Source organism: Mizuhopecten yessoensis, unplaced genomic scaffold (assembly GCF_002113885.1).
Source record: "Mizuhopecten yessoensis strain PY_sf001 unplaced genomic scaffold, ASM211388v2 scaffold8381, whole genome shotgun sequence".
NCBI lineage: Eukaryota > Metazoa > Mollusca > Bivalvia > Pectinida > Pectinidae > Mizuhopecten > Mizuhopecten yessoensis.
Genome location: NW_018407519.1, coordinates 284084 through 303535, shown reverse-complemented (window position 1 = coordinate 303535; position 19452 = coordinate 284084). Strand labels below are relative to the sequence as shown.

Below are 19452 nucleotides of genomic sequence, written 5' to 3'. Positions count from 1 at the left end.
TCAAAGACAAACCAGTGGCTCCGTCACATTTGGTGGCAGCGGCGGGGTCTTACATTCGACGGGATGTTTTAAACATGCGGTGTTTTAACCAATCAACCGGATATGGATACAATGTAACAAATGATTTCAACCAAGATGCCATGAAGGAATTATGATCAACAAGAAGATGCCGTAGAGGAGTCATACAAACTATCGGTTAGCGGAATCCTTTGTGAAACAACAGGGGGAAAAAAAGGAAACGAAAACAAACAATCATTTATCAACGGGATTCTTCCTACCTTTTAAGAAATATTGGATGATGTTATGGATACCTCAATCAGGAACAAAGCAAACATTTTACCATCAAGTTTGCGAGACAGATAAGAGTTTTCAACACATTTGGACAGGGACATATCATACTAACTAATCTGAAATTTTGGACTCGGGTTAACCGTTCCTACGAAACTCTCTAAAAGAGCTTGCAGCGATATGTTTTATGAACAGAGACAAGCTTTTGTAACGGAACATTTTTCTCAGATGTAATGAAAATATCAAAAAGTTGTGTCGTCGTCAACCCCAAAACCTTTAAGTGAATGTTAAAATCATCAAACGTGAGGAATGTAAACAACAGCTAAAATGGTTGCCAAGGTGAGCATGTTGATTAGGATTAGGAACATTAATGATCGGAGAGGACAGGAAGTCTGCAGATCGAGACAAGGACGTGAACAACAGACGTCATGTCAAAATTGGAGGACAATAGCTATATATAACTATCTTACTTGTTACAATAGCCAAACCGTCAGACACAATGAAGTGAGATGCCAGAGTTAACAGCTATACTAGAGACTGCTTCCTTTGGTGGAGGCGCCGGATAAAAGGAAATCATCTCCTCTAAAAGAGCCTGGAGGTAGGGACACCTGTGTCGCCATGTATGACTCTACTCTCGAAACGGATGGGGCTCTTTGTGTCGCCAAGGAAGCGCCAATGCCGGAAAATGGATTGAGTACGCTTTAGTCGGATATAGGTATCTGTGTCGCCAGGGAAGCGCTTATGCCGGAATACCGAAATGATGTCATGCACGACTACAGTGGATAGATTCTGTGTCGCCATGATCTATGGCCACGTGGAAAATTACAGTGTATCCATGTTGGTGGATACTGTGTCAAGCGTTACTATAGTAAATGACAGGCTAGTTGGAGATGGATTGATGATGCCGGCTAATATCAGAGTGACCTCAGCAATAAGGAATGGATGGAATAAAAAATAAAATATAAACTGCTCGTGAAATTTGACAAAAGAAGGTATGAAAATTTGACTGTAAAGATTATAGGATATCAGATATGCCATGTGACTATATCCTCGGACTAGATATTCGTTAGGTGTTTTGTTAAGCACAAAAATAGAAACAGGTTGTTTTTGAAAACAGTGTTTAAAGTGACATTTAGATCTATTACATAGCAATCTATGTGTAATCACCTAAGATAACATTTTTTTTAAATGAAAGTGCAAACCAAGATTCATCAGTAGACAAGTCATCAGATTTAAATGTCTCGGTGGACAGATAACCAGTGATGGAATGACAAGGAGAAACATTGTGTGTTTAATATGGACTAAACCGGGATTACTCAATTATAAGGAATATAAGTGAAATCATTGCAACTATGTCAATATGTTAACTTGTGTATTGTTGTATATATATACTTATATATGCGTATGTGTATGAGTGTACCGGGGTGTCACACTTAAGGGGGAAGGTTTGTGAAAAAGTGTTAACTTTGAGAGTAGGAGGAGAGTCGAGTTGGCCAGTAGGGTCAGAGTGGTCAGTGCTTCTAATTAATGAGTTGTGTCAGCCGCAGCTGTACGTATCAGTGAGTGTCTTAGGAGAGTGTGTTGTTGTTTATTTGTTAACGATTAGGCGTGCAATTTAAATGTAGAGACATATTACTTGGTTCTGGAGATCTTATTAAGTTGTCAATTAAAGCTTGGACCATTAGGGAGAATGTTGATTGAGAATGACCAGTGTCATGAGAACAAAGGGTGGTGTGTGTTACAGTGGAGATAGGACAGGTTGTGTGTGTGTGATAGAGGGGAGTTTAGTTTTTTGTGGTGCACGAGAGAGGACGTAACTAAGGGAGTGGGGGTACGAACGTTGGAGTGACAACATGTGAGCAGTGAAAGTGATGTGGTGAACGTATGGACATGTACCTGTATATATGTATATAGATGTAAATAAACTGTAAATAGAAATCAGTGTATTGTCTCATAATTATGACATCAAAGACAAACCAGTGGCTCCGTCAAACATCAACACATCATCTTTCTACTTTACATCCGCCATCCATACACAATTGCCTTTACTCACACCCACCCATACACACACTCTTACATACACAAACACAAACAAGTAAGGATTCATAGAAATGCAAAAAATAATGAAAAGCTACTAAAAACTGTAAACTAAAAATACATGAAAAATACTTTTGAGCTCAAACTGATGAATGTATGAATAAATGAAAAAGAAGAAACTTATTGATTTTGTAATTCAAGTCAAAGCCCAGGAGACAGCTATCAGAATATTATTTTTACAAAACAAGATTTTTTCCCCGTTTTTTCCATTCCTTTTCAAACTTTCTGAGTCTCTTGACATTCCCATAAAATATGGGAAATAGTTTCAATCTCATAATTGCAAAGTGTACACATACGATATACAACTATTCGAGTTTTAAAAAGGAAAGAATTTGCTGTCAGAATATGGTGATTTATTCTATACTGTAACCACTGAAATTTTGCATTAGTAGTTATAGCAAAGGGGATCTTAAAAATCTGATGCCAAGAAAAGTTACTAAAATCAAAGACTCTATTCCATTTCTTCTGTCCTGATGGAACGATGTTATTTTTTTCCTGGATACTATAAAAATATTTGGAACCTTTAGACTTTTTAAAAAATAATTCTAAGTGTACAGGAATAAAAGGACATAACAATCTTAATTTAGGAAAATCTGGATTAGAGTTGAAATGTTTTACTGCAGAAAGAACACAGTGGTATTTGAGAAAATTAGTCTGTATTTTTATAAAAAAGGTTTAACCCCTCTTTGGAATGCATGAAATAATGCCTCGACGTTGTGAGATTGATAGATTACCTTTTGTATAGCCTAAATTTATAGATCGAGCAACAAAATTACCTAAATATTTCCAAAAACACTTATAAAATTCAACCGTAAAGCCATCTATGCCTGGACTTTTATTATTTGTCATACGTCTTAACGTTTTGCCAGCTTCTTCCAATGAGATTAGGCCACCCAACTTTTCAGAATCATGTTTACTAATTTTATTTACATTATAAGGTTCAAAAATTCATTTAAATTTACATCTGCTATGTCATTATCAGAATCATACAGCTTTTCATAAAATTTCTGAACTTCTTTCAAAATGTCTGCCTGACTTGTAATTGTTTTTCCATTATCTGATCGTAATTTAGGTATAACTTGAGAGGTGAAATTTCTACTTTCCAGACTGAAAAAAATGCTTGTACGCTTCTCCCCCTCTTCTACCCATTTAGCACGAGATCTCACTATACTACATTTAATTTTATGTTCCCTAATTTCCTGTAATTCATTTTTTTTTTTACTTCTATACTACTTATATAAATTTATTAATAAAACAGTAAATATAGTTCTAGTTCATTATTAATAATCACGAGTTATTATGTCCACGTAAACAATTTAAACAATGGATTATTTAGATGTGTATTGAACTTACCTCGTCTATTGAGATGCCACGGTCACGTTTTCTGTACCTCTTTGTATTCATCTTCCAGAACACTATCAATAGCTGTAATTTGTACAAAACAGGTGGTTATTTTTGATATAATTTACACCGCGCTCGGATTACAGTGTACATCGTGAAATAGAAGACAGTAAAAATGTATAAATTAAGTAAATGAAGGTACCTTAAAATCAAAATATTAAAGGCATTTCATTATAGTTTATTTTTTATTTTGACAAATTTTTCGTATATATATAAGGCAGTTGTGTTCGATGTTCAGAAACACTTTCACCAAAACTTTTTGTACTTTTCCAAAAACATCTATGCATTTAATTCATGCTTTGCTCTAATTTCTTGTTGTTTCTTACATGCAGTTATCATTGTTAGCATGGTTGATTAGCTTACATGATTATCTAATGATATTAAAATGCTTGTTCACTAACCTGTCTGTCCAGGATGCCTCTATGCACAAACACACATAATGCCTAAGATAAGAAAATGACATATATAATGTTGTAGATTACAGAGATTTATTACAAGGCATACCTATAGTCTTGTTGGATAAATATAATTATTACGAATTAATCATATCTATATATGTGTGTGTTTCTATTATCGTAATACTTATAGTTTTCGATACTAATGTGTCAAGTTATCAAGCACAGAACAGATATTGAAACTGTCAAGGTGGTTGGAGAAAATATATATAGAAGGTGGTTGGAGAAAATATATATAGAATTTGTTTTTAATTTTCAACTTAAAAAGTGTTACAAACGAAATGGTGATTACGTAAATTTTGCAAGACAAACTTACAATCAAAGTTTTAAAGATGAAGAGAAGTACGATTATTTCAAACTGGTCACTGTCGCTGAGATCCATTGATAATATGCTAACGGCTAGTAGAAGAATCAACAAAGACAACGATTTTCCATATCGTAGTCTACAACAAAACAGAAAACATATGCTTTGTGAAATGCTGTTTCTTTTGTGATGCGTCGCAATGACGGTTACGATAATAATATCCACATGATATCCACTTGGAATAGTAATCATACACTATTGTTGAAACAAATGTCTCGTAGGAAACCTTCGTTGGTTACTGCGCCTAATTAATTGAATTTTTAGACAATCCGACAATGTGGTATCTTATCCAAATAAATTGTAATGCTAGGAATTATTCCGTGTTGTTATTTACATTTTTGTGAGATATTTTAAACTTTTCTTGCAACACCCATGTGTTGAAGTCATATTTCGTTCATTGCCCGTGTTTCAGAAAGGTTTTCGGTTTTTTTCTAATGCATTTCAAATGACATTCTACCTATTTACAAACAGTTCGTAGTGTACTGTCTATTTGTTTAAATAAAACATGCATATTACCAAACAACAATATTTCACATGAGTTTAAAAACACAATGAATTGATTATTCACTCAAGCAATATGATTTTGAACATCTACATGTATATGAAGTGATACACGATGTAGTGTAAGTATATAACTATCGGTGGGTTAATACATTAAAATCAATACACGTAGGTGCGTACGTATTATATATCCGATAATGCAATATTTGTTAAAATTTGATGTTTTCAACAAAGACCCAACTCAGCTTAACAATTTAATAAACTTACCCCAATTTCCTTCGCTTATTAAATCTCCATTCTTCTGTCGATGTTATACACATTTTCAAACTTGTAACCATGAATATCATATAACCCTGTGAATGAAAATATGAATATATTAACGTATGCATTTCATAACCATAGGATTAACGTACGATTGCAAAATTAATAATGCTATATCTTATTTATGAGAAATACTCAAACAGAAAATGACATTGATATCATCAACTTAAAAAGCATTTAGATACAGGTTTTTAATTCCCGATTAGATTATGACGAAGCAACGACATACAGTCTAATAGTATATGGTATTGTTTGACATATGATTAATTAATAATATTCATGAAAACTAGGTATTGGAAAAATGTTTTATATTATTAGCCATAAAGACAGACACAGCTGTCATTTCAAAGGTTATGAAGAAGTGGACTGATTCGAAATTCCGTTTTAAAATTCTTTGAAACCAGCTCGTTTCCAAAATTGTTATAGGAATTGTTAGATATGTTAGATAACTCTTATTAGAAAGAGCACAAAATGTATCTTTTAATTTTTTAAATATATCATACAAGTATCCTCAAACTTATGTCAGGGGTTTATATCTGAGGATAACAGTTTAGACATGAAATATAGAGTAAAACAAGGACTAATACGGTGACTTGCCTCTAATGATGCATACTACAGTTATCAATAAATATCACATAGTTATATATTCAGTATTTTTAAGATATTCAATTATCTTCTTATTCAAATATTTCAAATTAATCTGGGATATTTGATTGTTACACTTACTTAAATGGGAACAAAAATGTGACGACGGGTTTAAGCAGTCCTATCTTCAATACAATTACATTTAATAGAAAAAATACAATGTTTCACTACTTTCAAGTCACTTTTTTAATGTTACAGTTAATCAGTATTTTAACTATAATACACTATGTCTGTGTAATTAATACGCATACGTACGATAACAAGAAAGATGACTGGGACAATGAACCCATAAAACTGCCAGTCTGCTCGAGTTAGCCAGCAACTAAAACGAAAAAACCATGTATGTCGGTATAATGTATATTTATCGAAAATCAATAAATGACCGAGATATAAAAATACCTTTGTGTCATAAGGTTTTTAAAGTTTTCAAACGTTTCTCACAATTTTAAACATAAAATCAATTGTTATTTTATGACATGTTTCACGAAAAGGCATCTCCTAAAACCTAGAGTTAAACATATTTTCATATTTGTAACAGTTTCTTATATATACACAACATTAAAAAACAGACTTAGATGTGATGTTCTTACTTCCATAAATTAAATAGTAACGTGAAAAACATTATAATATTTGAATAACAGAAAAATCATAAAAAAGTATTGATTATGACTCCGAAGCGTTGTAAATAACTGTTTTATTATAAGATATTTCCTGAAACATACAGCATTAGGCAATCTTGACTTTTCTTGAACACCTCGGATGCAATAACGAAGAAGAGAGTAAGCACAGACGGTATTCCTGCAAAAAAGGAAAGTACATTTATAGTGTTTTATTTAGCAATGTCTTAAGCCGTGTAGTAAACATCACTTGGGGAGAATTCAAAATACATCACACGTATCTAAAAAGCCTTTCAAGATAGGGAGAGAGCGTTCTGTGAGTTTTTATGTAGAATTAATAAGCAGATTTGAGTTATAATCGGTAGATACTGCAACCTGTTTTGTTAAGAGTTTTTGTAATTGTAAATACTGTAACAGGTTTCAGCTGGTTAAACTAACAAGGGGGGGTTATCAAAGTTTCAAAGAATATTGGCTAATTTCAAATTGATAATTAATAAGGAGTTTTTATGATACTTTGTCATAAGGGATCATTGTTGACATTTCGATCGCCTGTATACAGTGGAAACGGGACTAAACAGGACGCCTGTATGCCTAGACATGAGGTACACAACATAACTCACCCCAGCCAATCAGCAGGTATTTGTATGTACCGATGTACGATCTCTTTTCGCTGTATGTGTTGAAGAAAAAGAACATAGACTCGGCAAAAAGGAATGAAAATGACGATAGGAGAAAGAAATAAATCAGAATTTGGCACATGTAGCAGATGATCTGAAAAAGAAAGAAAACAACTAGATAGAATGGATAACATGTTTAACGATATGACATTGAAATAATTTATTAGATCACAAAAGTTTTCCTTCAACCTCATTGGTTTTATATTAATAACGTGGGGGTAAGTAATAAGTGATATCAACTCGATGCCACAATATACACATCAGGTCAATATTCTCCTTGTGGTATCCTTTCAATTGTAATGTCATAATGCTCTTTGCTAAATGCAGTATTTTTTCTCTTGACTTTTATACATTCTGCCTTGTTTAACAATAAAACAAAGCATCATCCCATATCTAAGATAACAATATGAGGAAATATGGACCTTATGTTGACCTCAATAAAAGTCCATAATACTGAAAACACGACTTAAGCATACATCTGTTCATTAAAACATTCCCTTGGAAACTTAACGATATTATTTTGCTTAAAGACTTCTGTCCCGATGCTGGCAAAACACATATACTTCTGGAAAATATCTATATATTTTAAAATTTAGTAACATCCCATTAGTGTCGTCTTGTATACATAAATGCATTGGGACTATGTGGCTCAGCAACTAGAACAGTTCATCAAATCATTGTGTTCGAAGGCCCCAGTTTTGAAATCTCGGTCTGGCATCGAGGCATTTTCACTCTCCAAACACTTCTTCGATATTTGTTTTATCTTTATAATTATATATTTCATGAAACTTCAGCACAGTGTGACTTTCTGTTCAGTAATAAATCATCAACGCTCATGTCATACCGGTTGAAACTCATAATTATAGGTTTTGGTAGTAGTACTGGGATCGTTAAGTCATTGTTATTTTATTAGTCTATCGTGTTTCAAAATTAAACTATCAATACTTCCTTGATCCCCAATAATGCCTGTACATAAGCAATGCAATGCACATGGCTGGCTACTATTTATCGTCGTCTTACCGATTTTTATAACGAACAGTATTATTGACACAAGAATATGTCATTTTCCTTCACTTAACAAAAAGATGTCATTTTCTAGTTTGATAACAAAAAATGTATATGGTTCATGATCGTATACTGATGTTTATCATGCGACCCCCCACAAATATAGCCTCATGTAAATGTTCCAAAATACAACAATTTTAAGGCATTTGTTACTAATTCGTATCACTTACGTAAATATCACTTTTGTATAGACAGGCAAGGAACACAATGGTCAGAGCGAGCAGGCTAAGCAGGAAATTGAGATTGATGACGTATTCTCCGCCAATCAGCTGCCTGTAATAACAACATCACACTTTGTGTATTGTTCAGTGATATAGATAATTATCCTCACTCCAACACATGTACTTACATTCGCGAACAATCGCCTATACACAGAAAACAAGAGGCCCAGAGGGCCTGTATCTCTCACCTAGAAATGTAAGCAAAATTGAAGTAAGAATAGCATGATGTCACTGTAATTATAAGTTAGAAATATTACATGGTTAGTCAGGGGTTATATTTATATGCAATTGGACAAAATCTTGTCATTGTCACAACTACCGTTTATACAAAATTGGTTCCCCTTCCACCAGGGGTACTTCATCCCTTTAACAAAATCCTGTCATTCCTACAGAAGAAGGATTTTGAAGAATTTGCTATATTTCCCTTATTGGGCCCCAGCCATCAAGCCCCAGGGGGCCCAAATCCACCATTTATACAAAGTTGATTTCCCTTTCAAATTTGATGCTACTGTTCAAATTTGGTCGAAATACCTTCGACCCCACGGAAGAAGAAGGAAATTAAAGCTATTTCTCAAAATCCCTTTTTGGGCCCCGCATCTCTGCCCCCAGGGGTGTCAGATCCACTGTTTATACAAAATTGCTTCCCCTTCACCCAATGATGCTTTATACCAAAGTTGGACAAAATCCTGTCATTCCTACAGAAGAAGGATTTTGAAGAATTTGCTATGTTTCCCCTATTGTGCCCCGCTCCTCAGCCCCCAGGGGGCCACATCACTGTTTATACAAATTGCCTCCCTTTTTGCCCAAGGATACTCCAAACCAAATTGGGATGTAGTCCCTTAATCCCTACTGTAGAAGAAGGATTTTAAAGGTTTTACCTCTATTTCCCCTATTGAGCCTCGCCCCTCTGCCCGAGGAGGGCCACACCCAACATTTCTACAAAATTGAGTTCCATTGGCCCAAGGATCCTCCAGACTAGATAAGGATAAAATCCCTTTATCCCTACGTTAGGAGAAGGATTTTGAAGGTTTTACCTCTATTTCCCCTATTGAGCCTCGCCCCTCTGCCCGAGGAGGGCCACACCCAACATTTCTACAAAATTGAGTCCCCTTGGTCCAAGGATGCTCCAGACTATATTAGGATACAATCCCTTAATCCCTACGGTAGAAGGATTTTAAATGTTTTACCTATATTTCCCCTGTTGGGCCCCGCTCCTCTGCCCCCAGGGGGCCACTCTAACCTTTTATACAAAATTGAGAGCCCTTGGCCTAAGGATGCTCCAGACCAAATTTAGTCAAATTTACTTGGCCGTTCAGGACAAGTAGCGTTTTAAAGGAAACGTTGACGGACGGAAGGACGGACGGACAGACGACGGACGCTGCGGTATGGCATAAGCTCACGAAGGTCCTTTGGACCAGGTGAGCTAAAAATGTAATTGAATGCTTGGTTAGAAACTTCAGAAAAAATGCAAAAGTCGTAACTTTCGTTTCACTTTTTCCGATCATATAGGAACGGAAAAGACCTTACCTCCATTTTAAAAGATATATACTGAGTGTGGCAGCTACCCCACACAACATTAAGATGCTTCCAACTAGAATTAGGATATTCGATGTTTGTTGGTCAAAAACTGGTGAAATCTGAAATAAATAAGGAATATTTTAACAATATCACAAGTTTGGTAATATTAATACTCAGTATACAGTGGATTTAAAAGTCTCCTATCCCGTCAGAAAATATGTATATACAAATTTTGAATACGAATTGAACCAATCTGAGACGGAGAAAAACTTTTTTAAAGAGAATAGATTACTGATGATTACAATTCATAAAAATATATTTACTGTAATATTTTTTTCCATAGCCACTACCAGAAAATGTCCTGGAATACGACAGTTACAAACAGTAGTTATCAAGGTCGTCTTAACCACACTACAACCATCCGCTGTCCATTTCCCTTTGTCTTGCTGGCTAAAATTGAAAACATATTTATAAATATAATAATTTTGGAAAAGGAAAAACAATCATTAGTCAATAACATACCGATTTGTTTTATAAAGTTAGGATTATCAAACTGTAGTTGTCCGTGTGAGAGTGTGAAACAAAGAACCAATACTGTCTGTTCTTGTGTGTTGCTTTATTGAAATATGATTCACTTACCTGTCATCAAATTGCCACCTGAGACACATCGTCTTGTTGAAGATTTTGATATCGGACTGAAGTGGAAACAAAACAGATATATTATCTTCAACATGTACTTGCATACCAAGGTTAAACAATATTGTTTTTTTAATTTTGTGAACAGCGAAATACTAATGCATCGTCATGTACTTGTTCCTCATCCATTTTCTTTAATGAAATTGGCATAGCATTCACATGGCGGAGAAGGAGAACTAAAGATAATATTTGCCACATGATAAAAATTCAAGTGTGCGTATTTAACGAATTTGTAACTGAAATGAATCGTGTATAATATATCGAAGTATCGGTCTATTAAAAGTACGACTTGATACGTTGTGGTAATGATGATAAAGTTTTAGTTATAAAGGGAAACATCCCTACCCGAGACATACCTGATTTTTATGAAAAACAGTGAATTCGGTGTTGAGTTTTCTTTTTGCAAAGTGGTCAGTGGGAAAAGGAAAGACAGCATGTATGTCGGAGAGAGCCAAATTGGTATCCAAGCTGTTGAATAAAACGATAAATAAGAGGTTTTCTTTGTACATTAATCATAGTGTTATTTACCGCCCCCTCCTAATAAAGGCGAATGCTACATGATAGCGAAAGGTCCATAACACACAATTATCATTAGCGCAAACATCCAACATTTTTTTTTAACGTAATAAGGAAGAAATGTCGGAAACCACAACATTTAAAGAATTTCTAATAATTCTTTCAAGATCAGGTTATAGTCGATAACAATTAATTGGAAAACATGATACAGTAAAAGTGAAGAGAACTTTAAAGGGAGATGACTCTATTGACCTTATTAGTGACTGATGTAACATGGAAACATAACTGGTTCATGGATGTCTTCAGAATGAAAAGTGATATAAAAGGATTTGTTCACCACAAGGTCATACTTAAGTTATCTAGTATTTAACTGGTAAATACTGAATATTTATAAATACCTTGTATGTGTTGTTTTTTGCCTGAGGATTGATTCTAGTGTAGTGTACTGTACATACATCACATCCATCGGGTTATCTATACCTACAATAAAGAAACACCTATTATAGAATCATCGTTGACTTTTCATCTCAAGATGTGCTTTGAAAACTACTTAACTTGATCACAACAACTGTCACTTGTTACATTGTCTGAACACTTAATTGTGCTTGTTATTTCAATATATGATAATTTGTCTATTGGCGACGATAAAGTTTTGTTTTAAAATGAAGTTAGTTATGATAATTTTAAAATAAGATTATATTGTCACGATAATTTGAGAAATAAGCAATACAACAAATTTGACCTACGATATAAAAGAATAAACATATATTAACAATTATCATTCAACAGAGCTGTATATTTTTCGACTCAATGAACACTATTGTGCCAATTTATGACTACAACCTGCTGCCGACATGGTCTCTCTCGTGTCTCGGGCACCAGCTATCCCATACATTCCTTCTCTGCTAGATGGCATATTTGGTTCTAGGGTGGAGTGACTTCCGTCAATGCCGACATTGTTCTTTTTAACTTTGATTTCTACAATAAATGCATTCATTTGTGTCTTAGAGAGTGGAAAATTTGTGACTAGCATTGTCATAATTGAGAAAAAGGCCAACATTGTCATACTTGACAGTACTTGATGAAAATATTAATAATATATTAAACACAATTAGCATTATTGGTTTTTAAATTTAAAAAATCTCTGATAGTGAAACATTGTTGACGGAACAGTACTAAAAGATCGTAGTCATTTGAGCAATTTATTGTATCCTTCCTCTCATTAAAGATAAGTGACAAACTTACAAGTAAAATGCGTTCATGATTAAAGTCAAAGCTAGTGTTAATAGCATTATGGCCGATAGTGTCATTGATGCAAAATCATGTTAACATATAATGATTACCAATTAGGTTGGAGTAAATCGGCATCCGGATGTCAAAATCAAGACAGGAGGTAATACCACTGGCCAGTAGGTCGACTGTCCTTATAAAAGTGCCCCCTACCTGCAGTACCTTTGAAAAGCAAGATGATTCAAAGGTAACTAAAAAGTTCATTAAATGCTTTATATTTATGAATATTATTACTGTTTTACAAAAATATTTAATAATATGATAAACGTCCTTAAATGGCATCAGCTTCAGATATGATTATAATGAATCAAAAACAATTATCCTAATGTAAAGTTTATGATCCAATTAATTTTGTGTTAAGTGTTGTCAGAAACATGCCTCTGATCTTCAGTAAAATTAAAAGAAGTCAAACCTGGAGTTCTTCTACTGACGCCTCGGACGTTTCAGACAGCATGAGATCCAATAAGTTCACTATCGACTGAAAGATGGAAGCATTTCGTCAAATATAATCCCGTAGAACAACATTGAGACAGCTATCAATTTCTCCAAGTGATTACAACCCGGAGGTGCTTTAAATAAAATAAAGAAAACGATGTTTGCCGAAATTCAAGAGTGGTTCTATAAAGGATATTTCATTAAGTCAAGTAAAGGCAATAGTTTGTGTAAATACAATGGGCACATGAAACGTTAATCTCGTAAAAATTACAACGGTCATACGACCGGCTTAGTATAAAGATACTGCGAAATCGATAATTTTCTTGCGTTTCAGCAAGCGTTCTTGAAACATTAATTCATGAAGGTTGAAGTAAACCGAAATTTGTCAGCTACATGCACCAACTCCAAATCAAACGACAACGCATATATTAACAATGAAAGTGACGGTTTTATAATATAGAAAACAAATACATAAACAATGTCCAAAAAGTATAGATTCTTAATTTGTGGAAGGTTTAACTATCTCGCGATAGCAAAAGGCATAGAAGGTGGTGTCTACAGATGATGGGCCAATTAGAGGCAACTTTGACGTGCCAAAGAGCTTCAAAAACATAGGCATGGTATCATTACGACCAATTTTGTCGAATTATTTTGACAACAGGCTAACCGAAATTTAAATAACAACAAAAGAAAGGAAAGAACAGCCAGAAGGGAAAGACAATTTAAAGGTACGATTTTTTTTTTTTTTTTTTTTTTACCACTACTGAAATCTTTTCACCGCGCCCTGCCAGCACTGGAACATTTTTGACGAGGCGTAGGAGCTCGTAGAGGAGACTTGAGGCCATTTCAACATCCCCAGCATATAAACTGTTTTTCCGTTTTGCAACAAACTGTTTTAGTTCTTCATAAATTGATTTTACTGAGGCAAGCTGGTACCCAAGGCGCAACATCTCAAACTGAAAACAATAAACGGACAATAACGCTCTCTTTCTTGGTCGAAATAAAAAATGCGATTTTATTTTTGACATTTGAACTTAAATGGAACAGATTCATGTAACTACGTCGTTAAACAGTGAAAAAAAAATCTTAATAGAAACACTTCATCGTCACAAGACTACTGATGTTTCCTGCAAAATAGTCAGAAAATAATTTATTTCGGCGATATAGCGAATCCACGCTGTTTTGAAACGGAATATATGTTATCTTATATTGTTCCAAGCAGTCATTTACACATGATATGTTTTAATGGCAGAATGCCACTGTACAGTAACAATCGCAAGAGTGATAATTATCTTTGTTCCAAACTTTTTTGTCACTAAAAGTAAATTCTTGGAAACAGCGTACTGTAATGCTTTATATATTTTAAATTGACTTGTTAATGTTTAATACCCAAGATTATTTGTGAACTTATATATTCATAACAACTTGACACTTTTCAGATCAAGATGTAACAATTTTTGAACAATCAATAGGATATTGACTCCGTCGTGATGCTTTTTTTCCTAAACCAATGACCTAGACATCATGCCTCATTTACAGACACTTGATATCACGAATGTACTGTCATCATGAAAATACCAAATGCGTTATTCTCGCCATACTATCACCACTCTATCCCAAACTGCTATAAAGAAGAAACAGACGGCCAACTACGGATGCTACGCGATTGCATAACCTGTACAAGTACAAAAATCTTTTATAAGATATCGTTATAAAGTTAGTTATGTTCCAATAATATATGAGTAATTCATCACTTTCTTTAATAACTGATGGTAGTTTTTCTATCCGTTCGTTCCATTGTGATATTGAATATTTGTTTTGATTAAGTTTTGTCTCAGCAACATGCCATGAACTACCGTAAATACCACATACTTACGTTATAAGTCATTTTACCGATGTCGCATAATTCTTACACAATATGTACTGCGTAGGAAAGTACAACAAGAGGCCCAGAGGGCCTGTATCGCTCACCTGGATACCTAAGCAATTATGGCAAGCTATTCTCCAAATGAGATCAAGGGAATATGCCAGACCCCAAGGCCAATCCTTGTAGCATAGCTATATTAGATTTTTCATGCCCAGCAATTTTATGTATGGTTATGGGGTTGGGATCTCAACTGTTTCCAAACCTTGACTCAGAAACTAGGTCCCTAGATTTGTGGCTAGACCCCAGGATCGATTCTAATATCGTGACTGCAATTGTCTCTTTTTGCCAAGCATTTGTTCATATAGTTTGTGGATTTCAAAGTTATGACCCAGGGGTTAAGTCTCCAAAGNAGGGGTTCGGTCAGACCCCAGGGTCTATTCTGATATCATGATTGCATTCGTCTCTTTATGCCCAGCATTTGTATATATAGTTTTGGGGTGGGGATCTCAACCGTTTTAAAGTTATGGCCCAGGGACTATGTCTCCAAGGGTGGGGCCAGACCCTAGGGACATCCTGGAAGCAAATGTGCATTCTTCTCTTTATACTCAGCAATTGTATATATGGTTATATGGTGGGGATCTCAACCATTTCCATGTAATACATTTTATTGGCCCCACCCCTTAGCCGGGGGGTCAGCCCCACCATTTGTACAATTTTGAATCCCTGCCTCCCATGAATACTTGCGACCAAATATGATCAATATCCATGGCATAGTTCTGCAGAAGAAGTCGTTTATAGCAATATAGCCCCCTTTTGGCCCCGCCCCTTAGCCCCCTGGGGAGTCAGTCCCACCATTTGTATAATTTTTAATCACCACCACCCAGGGATGCTTCCAGTCAAATATGGTTGATATCCACTTCTTAGTTCCAGAGAAGAAGTTGCTACAAGCGGTATAGCCAAATACCCTTTTTGGCCCCGTCCCTAAGCCCCCTGGGGGGTCAGCCACACCATTTGTACAATCTTAAACCCCTGCCTCCAAGGAATGCTTTTGATCAAATATGATTGATATCCAGTGCACAGTTCTACAGAAGAAGTCGTTTGTAGCAATATAGCCAAATTGCCCCCTTTTGGCCCCGCCCCTTAGCCCCCTGGGGAGTCAGTCCCACCATTTGTACAATTTTTAATCACCACCACCTAGGGATGCTTCCAGTCAAATATGGTTGATATACACTTCTTAGTTCCAGAGAAGAAGTTGCTTAAAGCAGTATAGCCAAATCCCCTTTTTGGCCCCGCCCCTAAGCCCCCTGGGGGGTCAGCCACACCATTTGTACAATCTTAAACCCCTGCCTCCAAGGAATGCTTTTGATCAACTATGATTGATATTCAGTGCACAGTTCTACAGAAGAAGTTGCTTAAAGCAATATGGGCAAATTGACCCCTTTTGGCCCCGCCCCTCAGCCCCCTGGGGGCTCAGCTCAACCATTTGTACAATTTTGAATCCCCACCACCTAGGGGTGCTTCCAGTCAAATTTAGTTCAATTCCAACCAGTGGTTAAGAAGGGGAAGTCGTTTAAAGAAATTGTTGACATACGGACGTACGGACGGACGTACGGACGGACGGACGACGGACGCCACGGTATGGCATAAGCTAACCTTGGTCCTTCGGACCAGGTAAGCTAATAACTCAACAATTAATTTTCCGTTTACTCTACCTGATCGTATATCTGGACGAGAACAAGGGACTGACAATTGGCAAAGTTCGGTCTGTTCCAAGCACAATGCATGGTTCCTTTGTCACAAGAACACGTCCTTGTGGTATATCCTTAAACACAGCATATAGAAGCCTACATTCTCAAATAAGCATAATTGATTCATATGACATCGAGTAAAATTTGTGTATATTATACCCAACGAAAGTGGTGTATACATGTATCTGACTAAAAGACCTATTCGCTGTTGATGTATGTTTTCGAAACTGATGCACATGCTAATAAAATTTAAAGAATTATGAAAGAATTCATTTATACGTTGTTGTTGTTGTTTTTACTTCTAAACAAAAATATTTTGAGAAACAAGCATTTGTTTCGTAATCACTTGTTTGTATAGAAACACAGTCTGACAGTATCTAACATAGATAGGTTGCAATTCTCAATGTTTCACACTACTAATAAGAAATTACTTGCAATAACTCAAGTCTTAGAATAGTTGCATTTAATTTGAAATCGGCGTAAGTGCATTTTGAATCGATATCGGTATTTATTGATCCTTGAAATAATCAGAAAAGGGGACAGAACTGAATATATGTAAATTCTTGTTCTCCGTTGTTAAATACATGTAATACAATTATTAAGCATAGATAAAATATAAAATGAAAAACAAACCACCAAAAAATGCTTAATCGATGAAGCTTTCAAAGCTCTGCATTAGAAAGAAGCATGCTTTCTCTAAACTGCGAAATACAAACATACATGTATCTATAATAAAGCCTTTTGGAGAGAGTTAAGCGTATGTACAGAACAGGCTATAATGTAAACACAGCTTCCATACTTGAAGACTCTCTACCTTAAAGGTAGCTAGGGATTAAATCAAGTAAAAGATACGAGTCTTCGAAAGGACTGAAATCGTCCTTTTGCGTATTATCGCAAGGGAACAAAAAAAAGATTTCGGGATACTAAGACAACGAATAACTGATACAGCAAAAAAGCAAAAATAACTTCAACTGGTGGTCAAGTCAAATGTAACAATGCATTTACTTTGATGCTGCCATAATAAATGCTTATGGCCTTTTCTTCAGCATTATACTTATACAAACCACAGGATGCGATGCGTTTTGCAGAATTTAAAGTTTTCGAAATTTGAATATTTGAAAAAAAATAGATGTGCAGAAGTCAAACCCCGAACAACACTTCAAATCATATACTTTACCAATACTGCTATTCAGGAATTATAAAACATTAGCAGCAAAATGAGAGCCAACCTATTGTCTACAAGGTTTCCGGAAAAAATACAATTATCATTGTCAGAAAAGTATATTTACCAGGGAAGAAATTGTAAGTCAGGACACTTCGTTTTGGTTGTTTCATCTTCAATATATAGAAGAAAATCCTTCATAAAATGCATTACTGAGTAGAGTGGAGCACTTCTTCATTATCATATCTAATGTGGTGGTCTATTGTTCAATGTTCCTTAAGCATTGGGGCGATATAGGTGTCAAAGTTTATATACACCAGGTAAATACGCGTGCATCGCGAATAAGGACAAAGAGATAAGCACACAAAATTGTATTTTTTGCATTATTCAGATTGTAATGTAACTATATAGGTCTTCTTATTTATCAGATTTATGACAGTATCTATCTAATCCAGTGCATACAGTACATACAATGTAACATTGGATATTGAGACTATGTAAACAACACGATTATTTATAAACACTATAGCTTAACTAGACTTAGAATTAATGGATTCACGTTGTGAATCGCAAAAATACCATGTTATGATGGACTGACATAAAATGTAGGCTAGTAGTGTCGCTAATAGGATACTGTATTTGGATAATTCTGTATTGTCTTTAAGTTTCGAAGCGTATTAATTGATGTGAATGTATATGTATAATGTAATGTGTAACACCCACCAGAGTGAAAATACAATAGAGTACTAACTTACAATGCCATTTTATATGATGATGCAATAAAATCGTACATTAACATCAAAGCAATTCCATTTTATGCAGTAGTTGATTAGTGCATGACGTTAAAAACCAACGAAAAAGTACCAAAAAAAGTGGCAGCTGTGTTCAATCAGACGCTTGCTTTCAAGTGTCGGTGTATTGTGATTAAACAAGACCTCGGCGACATGCTTCCTACAAATTGAAACGTTTGCACAAACTGTAAGGGTACAAAAACGTGCCAAACTAAAACAACTAGTCACTTACCATTATCCCTAGTACCGTATTTACTGAAATCTACAAACAGAGACATTCCTATATGCAAAACTCTTAACTTGGTAAATCGATTCCTGCTGTCTTTTTGTTAATTTTGTATCGATTTTATAATTGTCGTGTATATAAGACATATTTCTCTTTGTAACTGAGTTTGAAAAACTTTAAAATCTGTAAGAGAACAAAGAACAAAGAAAAAAGAAAAAAGAAATAAACAAGAGGCCCATGGGCCTTAACGGTCACCTGTTATATTTATACAGAGAGTTGATTTTGTTTTTAACATGAACAGAAATATTATTCAAAGTGACAAAAAACAATAAAACCACCTTACTCAATATCTAGCATACAGATTTCAGACTAAAAAGGATTTGAAACTAGCACCTCTGATTCTTAACAAGGAAAATGAAGAAATTTTAGCACACTGACTCCTTTGAGCCCCACCCTACAGCCCTTGGGGGTAGGGCTGGCTCAAAATTTTCAAAGTATCAAACTGTCAATTCAAGGTTATAATTCCAATCAAGTTATTAACATGTAATATT

At 35.0% G+C, this 19452-nt stretch overlaps 1 protein-coding gene across 4 annotated transcripts in view; it reads right to left on the bottom strand.

The window, feature by feature from the left end:
• The window catches only part of LOC110455783, a 102002-nt gene that overhangs the window by 6567 nt on the left and 75983 nt on the right, over positions 1–19452 (bottom strand). For 3 of the 4 annotated variants that reach the window (XM_021506143.1, XM_021506142.1, XM_021506144.1), the window contains 19 exons: positions 18908–18937; positions 16687–16796; positions 13866–14063; positions 13085–13150; positions 12726–12834; positions 12226–12360; positions 11781–11862; positions 11223–11334; positions 10810–10865; positions 10494–10620; positions 10180–10289; positions 8602–8704; positions 7310–7460; positions 6795–6870; positions 6328–6394; positions 5374–5459; positions 4558–4684; positions 4188–4229; positions 3739–3810 (listed from right to left, as the gene is read on the bottom strand). In XM_021506143.1, coding sequence (XP_021361818.1) covers positions 3739–3810; positions 4188–4229; positions 4558–4684; positions 5374–5459; positions 6328–6394; positions 6795–6870; positions 7310–7460; positions 8602–8704; positions 10180–10289; positions 10494–10620; positions 10810–10865; positions 11223–11334; positions 11781–11862; positions 12226–12360; positions 12726–12834; positions 13085–13150; positions 13866–14063; positions 16687–16796; positions 18908–18937 — 1859 coding nt within the window. The remainder of the gene's footprint in view (positions 1–3738; positions 3811–4187; positions 4230–4557; positions 4685–5373; positions 5460–6327; positions 6395–6794; positions 6871–7309; positions 7461–8601; positions 8705–10179; positions 10290–10493; positions 10621–10809; positions 10866–11222; positions 11335–11780; positions 11863–12225; positions 12361–12725; positions 12835–13084; positions 13151–13865; positions 14064–16686; positions 16797–18907; positions 18938–19452) is intronic. The other variant, XM_021506145.1, reaches the window with a different exon arrangement.